Source organism: Fragaria vesca, linkage group LG5, assembly GCF_000184155.1.
Source record: "Fragaria vesca subsp. vesca linkage group LG5, FraVesHawaii_1.0, whole genome shotgun sequence".
In the NCBI taxonomy this organism is placed as follows: domain Eukaryota; kingdom Viridiplantae; phylum Streptophyta; class Magnoliopsida; order Rosales; family Rosaceae; genus Fragaria; species Fragaria vesca.
The window spans coordinates 25,705,919-25,720,774 of NC_020495.1; the positions used below are offsets into that span (position 1 = coordinate 25,705,919).

The 14,856-nt window shown below is 38.2% G+C and overlaps 2 protein-coding genes across 2 annotated transcripts; one reads left to right on the forward strand and one right to left on the reverse strand.

Moving 5' to 3' along the window:
* Positions 1–7,482: 7,482 nt before the first annotated feature.
* On the reverse strand, positions 7,483–8,850 carry LOC101292714. The gene is made up of 3 exons (XM_004301791.1): positions 8,820–8,850; positions 8,179–8,601; positions 7,483–8,048 (listed from the first exon to the last, which is right to left on the reverse strand). Exons 1-3 carry the CDS (start codon positions 8,848–8,850, stop codon positions 7,483–7,485), a joined length of 1,020 nt encoding a protein of 339 aa, XP_004301839.1.
* A 3,025-nt stretch (positions 8,851–11,875) lies between these two features.
* LOC101293011 (UPF0392 protein At1g27200-like) lies at positions 11,876–13,764 on the forward strand. The gene has a single exon (XM_004301792.1). The coding sequence runs from the start codon at positions 11,876–11,878 to the stop codon at positions 13,538–13,540; it is 1,665 nt and encodes a 554-aa protein (XP_004301840.1). The 3' UTR covers positions 13,541–13,764.
* The last annotated feature ends 1,092 nt before the right edge of the window (positions 13,765–14,856 follow it).

The window sequence follows — 14,856 nt, forward strand, 5'->3', positions numbered from 1 at the left end:
AGCCTTGGACACAAGCCATTTGGTCACGGGTTGGCATAACAAAAGATCTCAACCCTAGACTGGTTTGAGCGCCAAGACAAATGCACAATCTCAGTTGTCAAAAGAAGCTAGTTTGAAATACCAAAGAACTTACTAAAATATAATAATAAGAGCTTCTGAAACTTTAGATAACTTGAGGACTCAGAGAACAGGATAGCAAGCGAAGCTGCTATCCTCTGTGTAAAACAGATGATATGCAGATGCATGAGATACCTGAGACCATGAGAGATGTTCATTGACTTCGAGCTTGTTTCTTGACAGTAGAGACAGCTCTTCAGGTGTTTTGTTGGGATAAAAGGACTGCCAACTATCCTTATACCTTCAACAAGCTTGAACGAAGTTATACTACAAGCATACTGATCCTATATATATTCCCAGGTACATCAGTATGCATGTTTCATAATTAAGTCGTAGCATGTATATCTAGCTACCAAATGCATGCAGTTGCAACTCTGTAACACAAGCTCTTCTAACTCACCAGCCAAAAGCTAGCCGTATAACAGAAATTAAACAATGAGGTCGACCAATTAATCACTTGTTGCAATACCATTACAATTTCATGGCAAGCCTTTAACCGCATTCGATCTGCGTATTGCATGTATAGAACATGTTTGCAATTAAGCGATGCATGAATTGTTCAGTGTCCGCAAGTTTATAGAAACAAGCAGGAAGTGGCGCTCCATTTTATTGAATGTTGTACGTAGTCCATCCAGAACTGAAACGTACATTTGTTATTTTCTGTGATCGATGACAACCTTTACAGGAATAGGCCAGCATGCATGCAGAAACTGTTTACCTGAAAATTTTGCAACACGAACCCTTCAGCTATAAGCTAATTCAAGTCACACGTCTCACACACTTCTTTCCAGCGGCCACCATGAACACATATGTATGCAACTCCTTATAACGTACGTAGCCTCTGCATTTCAGCCGATTGAAGTCCCTAATTAAACCTTTTTTTTTTTTTAAAGGAGAAATTTCATTGATCAACGATTAAAACGACCACAAAATCAAATAAGAATAGTCTGAAGACCATACATATATGCCTATAACAACGAAAAATAAAACTATATCTATGCAACTCCTTATAACGTACACCCTAATTAAACCTTTTTTTTTTTTTGTAAGGTAGGAAAATTTCATTGATCAACGATTAAAACGACCACAAGGTCAAATAAGAACAGTTTGAAGATCATACATGCCTATAGCAACGAAAAATAAAACTACATTTACGAAAATAAATAACAACCTCAAAACTACATAAAAAAAATTGGATAAACTAGAAAGCAAAATAACCTCCCGATCCCTAAAAACAACTCAGCTTCCAATCGAATAAGGCCTAAGAACCAATGATATACTTGTCATCAAATTGAGAGAAAGAGAGTAGCACTACCAGGACAAGCACTTTAGCCGACGAAAAATTTTCGTCGGCCTGTTAGCTTAATTCGTCGGCTAAGATTTCGTCGGGAAAAAGTCGTCTGTGATGACTTTAGCCGACGAAATTTTTTTTTTCGTCAGCTAAAGTCCCGCGTTTAGCTGACAAAAAACACGTCGTCGGTTTTTTTTCCAGACTTTAGCCGACGAAACAATTAAGATATTCGTCGGCTAAAGTCTGTAATAAAAAATTTTTCCTCAGACTATAGCCGACGAAATATAGTCTGTTTCGTCGACTAAACCTTGTAAAAAATTTTAAAAAATTACTATAGCCGACGAAATATAGTCTGTTTCGTCGGCTAAACCTTATAAAAAATTTTTAAAATAACTATAGCCGACGAAATATGCCATAATTCGTCGGCTAAACCTTATAAAAAAATTTAAAAATACTATAGCCGACGAATAAACCTTTAAATATCGTTGGCTAAACCTTTAAATATCGTCGGCTAAAGTTGCTGGTTTTTGAAAAAAAAAAACTGCAGAAACTTTCGGCCACCTCCAATCACCACCAAAATTTGACAGAATCTTCCTCTCAATATTTCGAACAACTTTCTAGAAGAAGTCGAAGCCCAATTCTAAGCCTAAACAGGTCAATTGAATCAAAATATAAAAATCCCTAATTTTAAACCCTAAAAACTACAAATCTTCGATTCTCCTCACACACACCGAATCGAGCTACCAAATTCTAGGGGAATGTAGTACTAATCAAACTCAACTTATCCATATATAGAACTCACCAAATGGTGACATGAGGAAGGAGAAATTCGATCGACACCGAATCCGAACCGGCGGAGTTTTGGAGCTCGATTTATCTCTCACGGCGGCGCCACTCGATGCACCACTTATCCAGCAATGAAGTAGAGACGACGGCGAAGCTTTTGGGACAAGTGTGGCGGTCTACGGTGACTTGACGGCGGAGCTAGGCCGAGAAGAAAATCTGGCAGGCGAAATAGACTTCTTACCATCCACCTTCGGTAAAACTCCTATATAAAGAACTTTAGCCGACGAAATTCTTTATTTTCGTCGGCTAAACTCTTTTGAAAATTTTGGTTGACCGCCAAAAAATTTTGGTTGAAAATTTTTACCGCCCAAAAATTTTTGACCTTAGCCGACAACTTTTCAAATATTTTCGTCGGTTAAAGTCCTTTGAAAATTTTTACCGCCCAAAAATTTTTGACCTTGGCCGACGACTTTTTTAATATCTCGTCGGCTAAAGTCTATAAATTCACGAAAACGCTCATATCTCCCTCTATATTACGTAGTTTGGTCAAACCTTCCACACGAAAAACTTTCACATAGATGAGACGCAACCGCCTATATAAAAATTTTGAGACATTTGCCTTCCGACGATAGGGCTCCCCATAGGGAATAATAACGGTAAATAGGGTTGACCGCTACTATCGGCACCGAGACTTTACCCGATTTACGTGATTTTTGAACTACAGTCGTATTTCACCATTCTGAACACATCTTATTTCACGATATTTTTGATAATTTTGCTTCCTATATAGAGTTGGTTCACAAAGTTGTATAACCTACTAAACAAGTTATACAACATTAGTAGACACGTTGTGATTCCGATGACTAAAATTCACAAACCAAAATTCGACTGTCAGATATGATCATTATGATGAAAGATGTCTATGGTAAAAAATTCAACTGGATCCGACAACGTTAAGGACTCGATCGAAACAGGTAACCCTAATCCATAGTCACTTATCACACGAAAACGCTCATATCTCCCTCTATATTACGTGGTTTGGTCAAACCTTCCACACAAAAAACTCTCACGTAGATGAGACGCAACTGCCCATATAAAAATTTTGAGACATTTAACTTCCGACGATAAGGCTCCTCATAGGGAATAATAACGGTAAATAGCAGACACGTTGTGATTCCGATGACTAAAATTTACAAACCAAAATTTGACCGTCCGATATGATCATTATGACGAAAGATGTCTATGGTAAAAAATTCAACTGGATTCGACAACGTTAAGGGCTCGATCGAAACGGTCAACTCTAATCGGAAATAAGAAAACTGCATTTTGAAGCCCTAAACGGACTCGGATGGCCAAAAATGCCCACACATCATGGCATTAGCCATGAGTCTAACTCGTAGGGCCGTTACGCTTCCGGAAAGGTATCACAATAGTCAATCGGACACCAAAAACCAAATCTGCAGCATAGTGAATAATAAGGGTAAATTGCATTGACCGCAACTATTGGCACCGAGACTTTACCAGAATACCTTGATTTTTCAATTGTGGACGTATTTCACCATTCTGGTCATATCTTATTTCACGACTTTTTTACGTTTGAAGGTTCTACGTATAGTTTTTTTTTCCCAGATGAGTTGTTGTCCATATCTGTAAATATAAGGCACTTTAGCCGACGAAATTAAGGCACTTTAGCCTACGAAATTATATTTTTCGTCGGCTAAACTTTTAAAAATTTCGTCGGCTAAAGTTCACAGACTATAGCCGACGAAAAAAATTATTCAGACGACGAAATTTTAATTTCGTCGGCTAAAGTTGACTATAGCCGATGAAAATTTTTAATTAGCCGACGAAGGGAAATTTTGTCGGCTAAAGTCCACTTTAGCCGACGAAAAAATAATTCGTCGGCCTGATTTTTTTATTTTCGTCAGCTAAAGTCTTTCTTCTGGTAGTGTAGCTATAATGGAAAATTATGTTTTTTCTTAATACGAAAAGACGATGGAAAATTCTTGTTTACATTAACAAAATTAGTCACAAGAAGTTCTGCCATAAGTCTCTCTTAAAGGCAATGGTTTCGTCCCACTTTGCCCAAATAGCTAGTTGTGCAGATTCATAATGTAGCAATAATATCTGTTAAAACAAATAATGAACATCAAATCATCAATAGATGATAATTAATATATGATTATCCACGTACTGACGTACATATCTTTTGTGGCAGAGAATTTGATTTTTAGAATATTAGTATGTATGCTTTGCTTGAGATCGCGTTCATGTATATATGCTCAGTTTTACGATGTGATTTTGTAGTGTCCAGCACGTAAGCGCGCCTTTGATTGAAACAAATTCCCCATGAGAGATATTCATCTTTATTAATAGACAAAATTGATCATAAAGCCAACGGAGCAGCTGCACTTGCCGGTCGTTTTTCTTTGTTAACAACTTAAATTATTAGCATGATCCGCCAATTATATATAAGTCGCGATCGTATTATTGAACACCAGCAAACCAAATGCTATCTTCAAGCTTCAATTATATAAATTCATATGGTTGTTGTACGTGTGACATATATGGTATATATTGTGTATTAGTCAATTGCATGGATTAATTAAACTAACGGTTCTTAATAAACCCCTAATTATTTAAGTGGTGCAGATCGAAATGGAGGACCAAATGATCGATGAGGCTCTTATAGAGATATAGACACACACATATTTTTATCATCGTTTAATTTCTTAGCCGACATTATTCACTGATATTTAGCTTTGCTCTATATATGGAGAGAGCCATTAGTACTAGTGGACTAGTGGTGTCATAGTTCTTGCCACTTTTAGTGACTTAGTGTGGTGGTGATTAGATAAATATCTTGCGCATGTGACATTTTTTTCTTTTTTAGAAACAGAAGGATAGAAAGTTGTTAACAGCTCCAGTTGGAGAATTAGTCTTTCATCAAAAATATCTTGAAACTTGAAACTAGTACATAATCTTAATAGGTAAAGAAAATTATGCGCTACATAACTGCATGTTATACACACTCTACATATATCAATAAAGTAGAACGGTTGAAATTAATCTGCATGCCAAATCCTAAGTATAAAAGAGGCTCTCTTATATTTTTACTAAATGACCTTCCATCTAATCCTATTTATAAAAGCATCACTAATAAGGTTTGATGTCCTTATCAAATCTTAGCATGATATGCTTTGGCAAGTGGGTTCACTATCCATTATACAGAATCTTTAAACTTTAAAGTTATCCAACGGCATTATCTTTCAGATATTTTCTTAGGCTTTTTAGCCAATTTGTTACCATAACTTTTACTATGATGTCAGTTTGCTACCCTAACATTTTTTCCTGCCATTTTCTTACCCTAACTTTCGTAAATTAGCCAAATTGCTACCCCACCGTCAAATTGTCCAATTTCTGGTATGTTTTCCGTCCAGTGAGGGGCATTTTCGTCATTTAATTAAATAAATTGATATATCTATATTTTTAAGTTATGGATGAGACCCTAACCAAAAAAAAAACAACTTATACATGGGACGAGAGAAAAAAAAACTGATATCATTCAATTCAATCCATGATCATACTCAAATCAAACAAAAATATCACATGGGTTTATCTCACATGCATGTTTGAGAATAAGATCAATAAACCTACACAAAATAGTCTCTACATAAGAGGCCTATAATTATATGTTTTTATCCCAAATTGGATATCACAAAAATGGTCGCCCTATCACTAGATTCTGAAGTTTCATGAACTTTACGGCCTCCATGGCCTTGATGGTGTACCTACTGAAGAGTGTGTAGTTCTACCTCCTCGTGCACTTCCTCTGTCAGCTCCACCTCCTGGCGCACCTCCTCTGCCAGTTCCACCTCTTCGCGCACCTCCTTTGCCAGCTCCTCTACCAGCTCTACCTCCATACATACCCTGCCCACAAATGTACATTTTTTTTTTACAAAGATCAAATAAACGTTTCTAAACATGCATTATTATAGAAAGAAATTTGGTTGGCTTCAGTCGGTGTACTCACTTGAGTTTGTGCTCTTGAGGTCACATTAGCTTGAATTGGTGTGTTGGCTGGTGTTGACGTGCTCGCTTGAGTTGGTGTCTGTGAGGAGAGATTACCTTGAACTTGTTCAACCAAATTCTAAACATGCATGAAATTAGCATATAATTATAAAGCCATATGAGAAACTTTTAAACCCCACAAAAAAAGTACACAATAATTAAATGTGTTCATATATAACTATACTTATAAACATAGATATATAATATAGTGCAAATGACTAACCTGAGGACATGTTGCTCTATTGTGGCCTTCACCCCCACATCTCCGGCAAATGATAATAACATTGTATTTTGGCAACTTGGTTGCACCCTTGCGGATCTCACTTGCCTCTCTAATCCTGCTTTTCTTTGGTCTTCCAGGTTGTTTGTGATATTTTGGAGGTCTAATGGCTCGCTGTCTAGTTTTAGGCCATAGATCTTAACTAGACATGGGGCATATATAGTGAGCATACGCTCTATCATATGCTGCTCTCTTGTAAAGGCTGTGAACATAATCCAATGGATTCCTCTGCATCCAACATATTGATGCCATTGCATGTGAACAAGGAATGCCACAAAGATCCCATTTCCGACATGAGCAAGTGTGCCTCTCCAAGTCTACATAAAACTTCCTTCCATAAAGATGAGTGACTTCATAATGTCCTTTAATTGAAATTTCAACGATGCATGAGTCACTATCCTTCTTGTTTTTTTCAACAATATCAAATATTCTTGGGCCTACTTCCTGTGTCCACCTTTTCTCTCTTTGTTTTGCCATCCTCAACATCAAATAAATCCTTAACCTCTCAAGCATGGTCAATATTGACTGATCCCTTGTAGGTATGATTGCAGAATTAAATGCTTCATAAATTATTAAGAAGAATATCACATTTTGGCTGAGTTGTAAAATATGATCTACTCCAATGATTTGGTGTCCTGCCAGGTTTCTAGAACCAATCCCATGCGTCTTTTGATTGCTTCAACAAAAGATCCATTTGTTCTTCAAACCAGGGAATAGTTGTTGCCTTTGCAGCTCCCCACACTGTTTGCTTTAATGCAAGCCCACCATGACCATCATTTTTGAAATTGTTATAAAAGTGCCTAACACAATGTCTGTGCTCAACATTTGGCACCAAATCTTTAATTGCTACCTCTAAGCCCTTCTGTTTATCACTTATGAACACCCAACCAGCTCCACCATCTTGGATCCCCATATCAGCAATGAAAATTTCAAGAAACTAGGTCCAACTATCTCGGTTCTCTATTTCAGCAACAGCAAATGCTATTGGAAACATGCCATTGTTAGCATCAATACCAACAGCACTCAAAAGCTGTCCTTTGTGCGGACCTTTAATGTGACACCCATCAAGACCAACAACAGTTCTACACCCTTCAAGGAAACCTGTCTTTAATGCTCCATAACACACATACATCCTTAGAAAAACAGGTTCGTCATTCCTCAACTCAGTTTTGAACTTCATAGTAGTTCCAGGATTAACTCTCATTAATTCTTCTCCATATTCTCGAAGCAGCCCATATTGCTCTTCAATGCTTCCTTGAATACTCTTTCCAGCCTTTTGTCTTGCTTTGTAGACTTGATCTTTGGTCACTATAATGCCATACTTGTCCTTCACTATAGTAATAAAATCACCAACCTTCATCTTAGGGTTCAATCTAATCTCCTGATCAAACCTAGAAGCTAACCAAGTAGAAGAGGCAAACCAATTGCTGGTGATTCTTCCACACGAATGTTCTGGTACAAATTCTTTTACCCTCACAGTAGGACCTTTTTTCCCCACAAAACCTGCACACAATACGAATGGGCATTTTGCTGCAGCAACACTTTACATTCTCCTTCACCCTATGTGGGAAGTTTTTTGCAAATGTTAAGGCCTTCCCAATGCATATTGCATACTCTCTTATAGCCTCTCTACATTCCTTCATACTAGGAAACTCTAATCCCAATGTAATTTGGGGACGCCTCAAATCAATTTCCCTCCTATATGTTTTGAACTTCGGAGTGTTTCTTTTGAGCCTTCTCACTTGAGTTTCATCATCAGACGAGGAGCTATCAACACTTCCTAGGTCATCACTACCTTCGTAATCAGATGAATCTTCTCCAAATTCTACATGATGATCATATGGTCTTTCATCTACGACAATCTTCTCAAATTGCTTCAAATCTTCTTCTACATTGTGTACATAATGCTCATCAATCCAAAAATCTCTATCATCAGGGTCCTCCTCTATCTCATTATTGTCTTCATTTTCATACGATTCGTCATTAGTGTATTTAGTATAATCAACATCATAAATACCAGACTCTTCCAAAACACCACCAGACACATCATGAAGAGCTGTAAGGTAAAAAGAAAAAAGAAAAAAAGAAAAAAATCATTGAAATCTAGTATTAACCTATATCACTTTCATGAAATCTAGTTCGAACAACACAGCAATATGGGACCACCACAAATCTAAACAAGAGAATACACAAACTTACATATAAACCCTAATTTGAAATTCCCCCAATTGGGAGAAATATATAGACTTACAAATTGAAAATTTGAGCACTTACAGAGTGTAGGAAAGTTTCCGTTGTCCCCCATATTGATAGAAAACGAAATCCTGCGACTACGTCGTCAAAGCTACCATTCCTTGTTTCCCCAAATTGAACCCAGACTACCAATTTGTTTCATCTTTTGTTTCAGCTGTTTGATTCTCTCATCTGTATCAAAGTGATAAAGAATACGATTTAAAAATAGAGACTGAATCAAAGAAGATGAAGAATACGATTCAAAAACTAACAACTCTATCAAAGGTGGAGAGGATTTGCAACTCCTATTGATTATATTGCTAAAATCAAAACTCAAACAAAATTCAATTAGAAGAGAATGGATTTAGAAATCTAAACACAAACACATAACCCAATATCAGAAACCCAAAACACTTCCTTCTCTTGCCTTTGACGAACCCAACATAAGAATCCTAAAAACCCTAAATCAGTCTACATCATTCAATCCCAGAACGTAGAATCGAAAAACGAAAAAAAGAGGATTTCCGGAAGCAACATAACTCACCGGCCCGATCTTTCAGATGATAAAGAGACTTGGCGAAGATTGAAGAAAGCTGAGGCGAAATCCTAGACAGAGAGCTGCGACAGAGAATGGAGACATGAAAGAAGTGAAACAAAAGAACAGAACGATAAAAGAAGGTTAGCCATGAGAAATTAAAGGAAGTCTAATTAAATGACAAAAATGCCCCTCACGTGATAAGCACATGTAACCTCTGGACGGAAAACATAACAGAAATTGGACGATTTGACGGTTGGGTAGCAATTCGGCTAATTTACGAAAATTAGGGTAGCAAATTGACACCATAATGAATGTTAGGGTAGCAAATTGGCTAAAAAGCCATTTTCTTATGAGTTTCGTGACACAATGTTCTTTAACGTACTCAATACATTTGTGGAAAATGTAGCAAATCATAGATTTGAGTATAGAAAAAATGCCTCCAATTTGATAAAAACAATGCTTATATTGAATAAACTACAATATTATTTGGATGATGTTATTCACACACCCTATCTATTTTTCTATTAGTATAGTTCACTTTTATTTACAAACTACCCATTAGAATATGCTTCATAATTGGTTTTATCATAGATATATAGGGTATGTAAATAACAAGGTAGGGTGTGTGAATCAAATAATAATACCAGTACATATAATATTTAGTTTACTTACTTTTTTTTTATTTTTTATAGAATTTCTCTAATTTTGTTACTTCATAATTTGGTAATTGAGATCGTCGAGTTCTTATTGCAATTTATATATCCAACAACAGAAAACTAAAAAAATGGATACAAGTACACGTGATCGAGCTAACTTTTGGAGCAATTAAAGGATAATCTATCTTCAATTTTAGTTACGAGAATGTGGCATATATATAAAACTTAAGGAACGAACTTTGTGTGCACTCGAAGCAGAAACCTTTATGCTTACTAGGGAATGTGCCAAGTTCACTCCTAGCTGTAAAGCGCCATCCGCTTCTCGCTTCTCTTTCTCTACTACCTGCCTTGCACCTTAGGCTACTACGTACGTACGTACACTTCAATCTAGTCTCGATCTCTATCTATATCTATATATACCCCCAAATATAGATATACTCACCAAATATATTTTAGGCCTCATGCTCTCGTATATAAATTATAAGGTAAGGTTATGAAAGAAAACCTCCTCTCATGAATTTGCGTTCATCTAAAAGCAGTATTGATTCACTAGCTAATAAAAGTTTATAAACTAGTTACAGCTGTAAAACGTACAAAGTTTCAAGATACATGCAAGTTCTACTACAGATGAGTTAATACCGCTCATATTTTGATTTGGTGGATTATGCTTGTATTGTGTCTGACTAGCAGATGGTAAACCTTTGGATCTTAATTTATATGTAAATTGTTTTTTTATCAAGAGATACATTGAACTATCCTCTAATAGCTAACTTCGATTGCGAGTTTGTTAGAATTAGAGGAAACCATTCTAATGAGGACCCTTAAGTTGAGGACTTGTTGATGACTTTTCGGCTTATCCCACATTTCGATCTTATATCCATATCTTCACTGTTCAATTTATATGTATTTATGAGTATATCATTTCTCTAAATTTTCAGGTATATTGAAAATTGTTAAGGCATTCATAAGTGTGATTTATTAATTATGAACTTGAACGGTTCATATTAGATAGATTTGGTTCGTCCATTAATTTAATCTAGTTTGTTATCTTAACGAACACCAATTTGGTTGAAAATTTGTAGAAATGATCTACTCATATAAACCTAAAAACTGAACGGATGAGATGTCAAAAAGTGATCGAAAAATGAGTTTTTTAAACCATAAACCGAAAAGTCCTTAACTTAAGAGTCATCACTAGAAGGGCTCCCTAAAATTGGAAACATGAGAACTCCTTTCTTGTGTTCCGTAATTTTATGTAAAAATTAATGGCCGTATATCACCTTGAATTGAAATGCGATAATTTCAAAGAATGATATCAGTAACTCAAACTTACTACGCATATGCGTCTTCAGATTCAGCTATAATTCCTATTAGCTAGTGCAAGTAAGTGAAGTACCATATTGGAAACTATTAATAGATTTAACATATTGGAAATTCTCATGCATCAAAGATCAAACCAACACAAGTACATAATCAAATTCCATAAGCATGATTAGATGAAATTTCAACACCTAAAACAACTCATTTGCTTCGAATATTTACATAGAGGTCGGTCCTCGCAACCATTTTAGCACTACACGTGTGCTCATTTCTATGGCATCGTGATAAACACACAAAAAGCCACCAATCTCCTTGTCGAAACAGGATTGCAAATTAGGAGGATTAGTTTCCCACGTCTTTTCCTAACTCCTATACTCCACATAATCAAAACAAAATCCAGTTTATCATCTCATAATTAATAAAGCAACTGAGTCCATTAATTACAATAGCCCTCTCTCCACCCCCCTATATTTCTCTCCGATTCCCGATTTTCATTCCCACCAGAAATGAAGTCCACCCAAAATAAGCCACCACAACAAACCCAAACCCTCTTCTTCTTCTTCTCCTTTCAAACCCTCTCCGCCATGCGCCGCAGGCTCTCCGCTGCCCTCCTTATCTCCCTCGCCGTCCTCTTCCTCTTCGCCTCCATCTCTCTCCACCTCTCCCGCTCCTCCATCTCCCGCTCCGACCTCGTCACCTGCTACCCCATCCCCAGCCCCACCTCCGATCTCATCCGCGAGCTCCAGTCTCCTCCGTCCATCCACGTCAACGTCGACCCCATCTCCACCGTCGCCGTGCTTCTACCTGACTGGGAGATCCTCGTTATTGTCTCGCCTGAGACTCCGCTCTCCGCCGGCCACCACGGTTATGTCTGCGTGTTCCAGAACAACTACACCTCCGATGCTAAACTCGCCGGGATTCTGCCGTCGAGGAACCGGACGGCGTTCTACTGCCTCATGCCGCGGAGAGTCAAGCGCCTCCGGCCGTTTCTCCAGCCGGCCTTGTCCACGAGGTTGCATCACATCAACACCAACAAACATGCACCGGAGCTTTTCCGGTGGACGTTTCTCGTCTACGAGTCCTTCTCCACCGTAGACGACGTCGTTCTCTTCGCCAAAGGCCTCAACAACCGCCCCGGCGTCAACCGCCCTCCGAGCGAGTTCCGGTGCGTGTTCGGCGATAACGCCGTCAGAACCGCCGTCACGAGCTCTTCTCAAGAAGTCTTCCGCTGCCAGCACCCGGACCTGACGGCGTTAAACGACGCCGTCAACGCCACGACTATCTCACTGGAAATCGTCGAGAAGAATCAGGTGGTCCCCTCCGTGGCTTATTACACCTCCCCCAAACGACGTCGGATTATTAGCGGCAGCGATCTTATCGCGGGGCACACGCAACCGAGTCACGAGCTGTGCGCGTGCACGATGGTGTACAACGTGGCGAAGGTCCTGAGGGAGTGGGTGACATACCATTCTCGGATCGGAGTCGACCGGTTTTTTCTTTACGACAACGACAGCGACGACGACTTGGGACACGTGGTGCGGCAGCTAAACCGGGAAGGGTTCAACATTACGACGACATTTTGGATATGGCCTAAGACACAAGAAGCTGGGTTCTCCCACGCTGCCGTGTTCGGCAAGTCGTTGTGCAAATGGATGATGTACATTGACGTCGACGAGTTTGTTTTCGCCCCGAATGCATGGAGCCAGGCTCCGGCGCCGGAGAGGCACATGCTCAAGTCTCTGATACCGAAGGAGCCGGATATCGGGCAAGTTTCGATCCTATGCAACGAGTTTGGCCCCTCGAATCAGAAAACGCACCCATTGGAAGGTGTCACGCAGGGGTACACATGCCGGAGGCGGTTGGGGCGGTTGCAGCAGCGGCACAAGTCGATTGTGCTGCTCGAGGCGGTTGAGCACTCGCTGCTCAACATGATACACCATTTTCAGATAAAGAAGGAGTTTAGGTCATGGCAACTCAGCATGGAGGAAGCTATAGTGAACCATTATAAGTACCAAGCTTGGCCCGAGTTTCAGACCAAGTTTCGTAGAAGGGTGTCGGCTTACGTGGTGGATTGGACTGAGAAGGTTAATCCGGCATCCAAGGATAGAGCTCCCGGGCTAGGGTTTAAGCCGGTGAAGCCGAATGGGTGGGAGGACATGTTTTGTGAGGTTAGGGATGAGAGGTTAACGATGTTGACGAAGAAATGGTTTGGTTCTCCTAGTAGTAGTAAAATGGTGTGGCAAAGTTGAATTCTTTGTTGCCATAGAACAGGTAAATGGCGTAGATTGATATAAATTTTGAAATGAGAGAATACAAAGCGGGTAAATACCAATCTGGTAAAAACATGAAGCCAATTAAGCATAAATTAGAAGTTGAAAAAGGTAGAGAATAGTGAAGCTAGCATAGGATTCGTTAATGCAACTTCAATTCTTGTTGATCTCTTTATGGGTGTATATATATTCATTTTCTTTTCTTTTCTGGGGTTAGAATCAAGGAGTTTTCAACTACGTGTAATTAGGTGATCAAGGAACGCTTCCCCTTTCTTTTATGTTTGATCTAAAACTTTAAAAAAAAAAAAAAAANAAAAAAAAAACTTACGGAAAACAACTTTAAGACTAATAATTGATCTACTTACAAAACTAATTAAGATTTGATTTTTAGTAACCAAATAAGTGTGTTATGTTCACCATTGAATTCTATGACCATTTAGAAGACATTATTTTTTTTTACAAATATAGCTATTAATGACACTTTGACAATGACATTTTTATGTAAATGTCATCAAAAGTATATTTGATGGCATTTTTTTGTAAAACGTCATTAATTTTTAGTAACCAAATAATGTGTGTTATGTTCACCATTGAATTCTATGACCATTTGGAAGACATTATTTAATGGCGTTTCCAAACGCTGTCAAATGTCACTACTAACCATGACTTTTTTGAACGAATTTTTTTTTTCAATACGGCGCTCTTTTTTTTTTCCTGATCTTGGCCCGCCTAGAGCCCAAATTTTTTGACCGGGGTAAATATCATCTTAACCTGATTATACATCTTAACCTGTTCTAAGAAGCCTTCTCCTAGGAGTCTGGCTTTGTGTGCTAGAAAACTACAAAATAACCGAATTGTCATCAAAGGTCAACCTGAATGCGCTCTCACATTCAGCTATAATGGAGGATTCACCACTGTCACATGTCCTTTTCACATCAAAACAGGGAAGTTCCGAACCAAATACAACTCTTGTACCAACTGGCTTCTCACTTTTACCCATCACCCATGATTTTGAGCAAACACAAAGCAAAAACTTAAAAAGCAGCAGAAAAAAAGAACCATGGTGGCTACTATCCCATTATAAGCAAACTAACCCTTAACTAAACCAAGAACTAAAATACAAGCAATTCCATAAAAACCCCATATAACAGGGAAACAATATACCTGCACTGAACATCACTAGAGATCGCACCCGCGGTTAGCTGCAGTATTTCTTTTTGTGAACAAACTGAAAGAATTCGGTACATGCTCTACTTATTGTAGTTTCCATATATATATATATATATATATATATA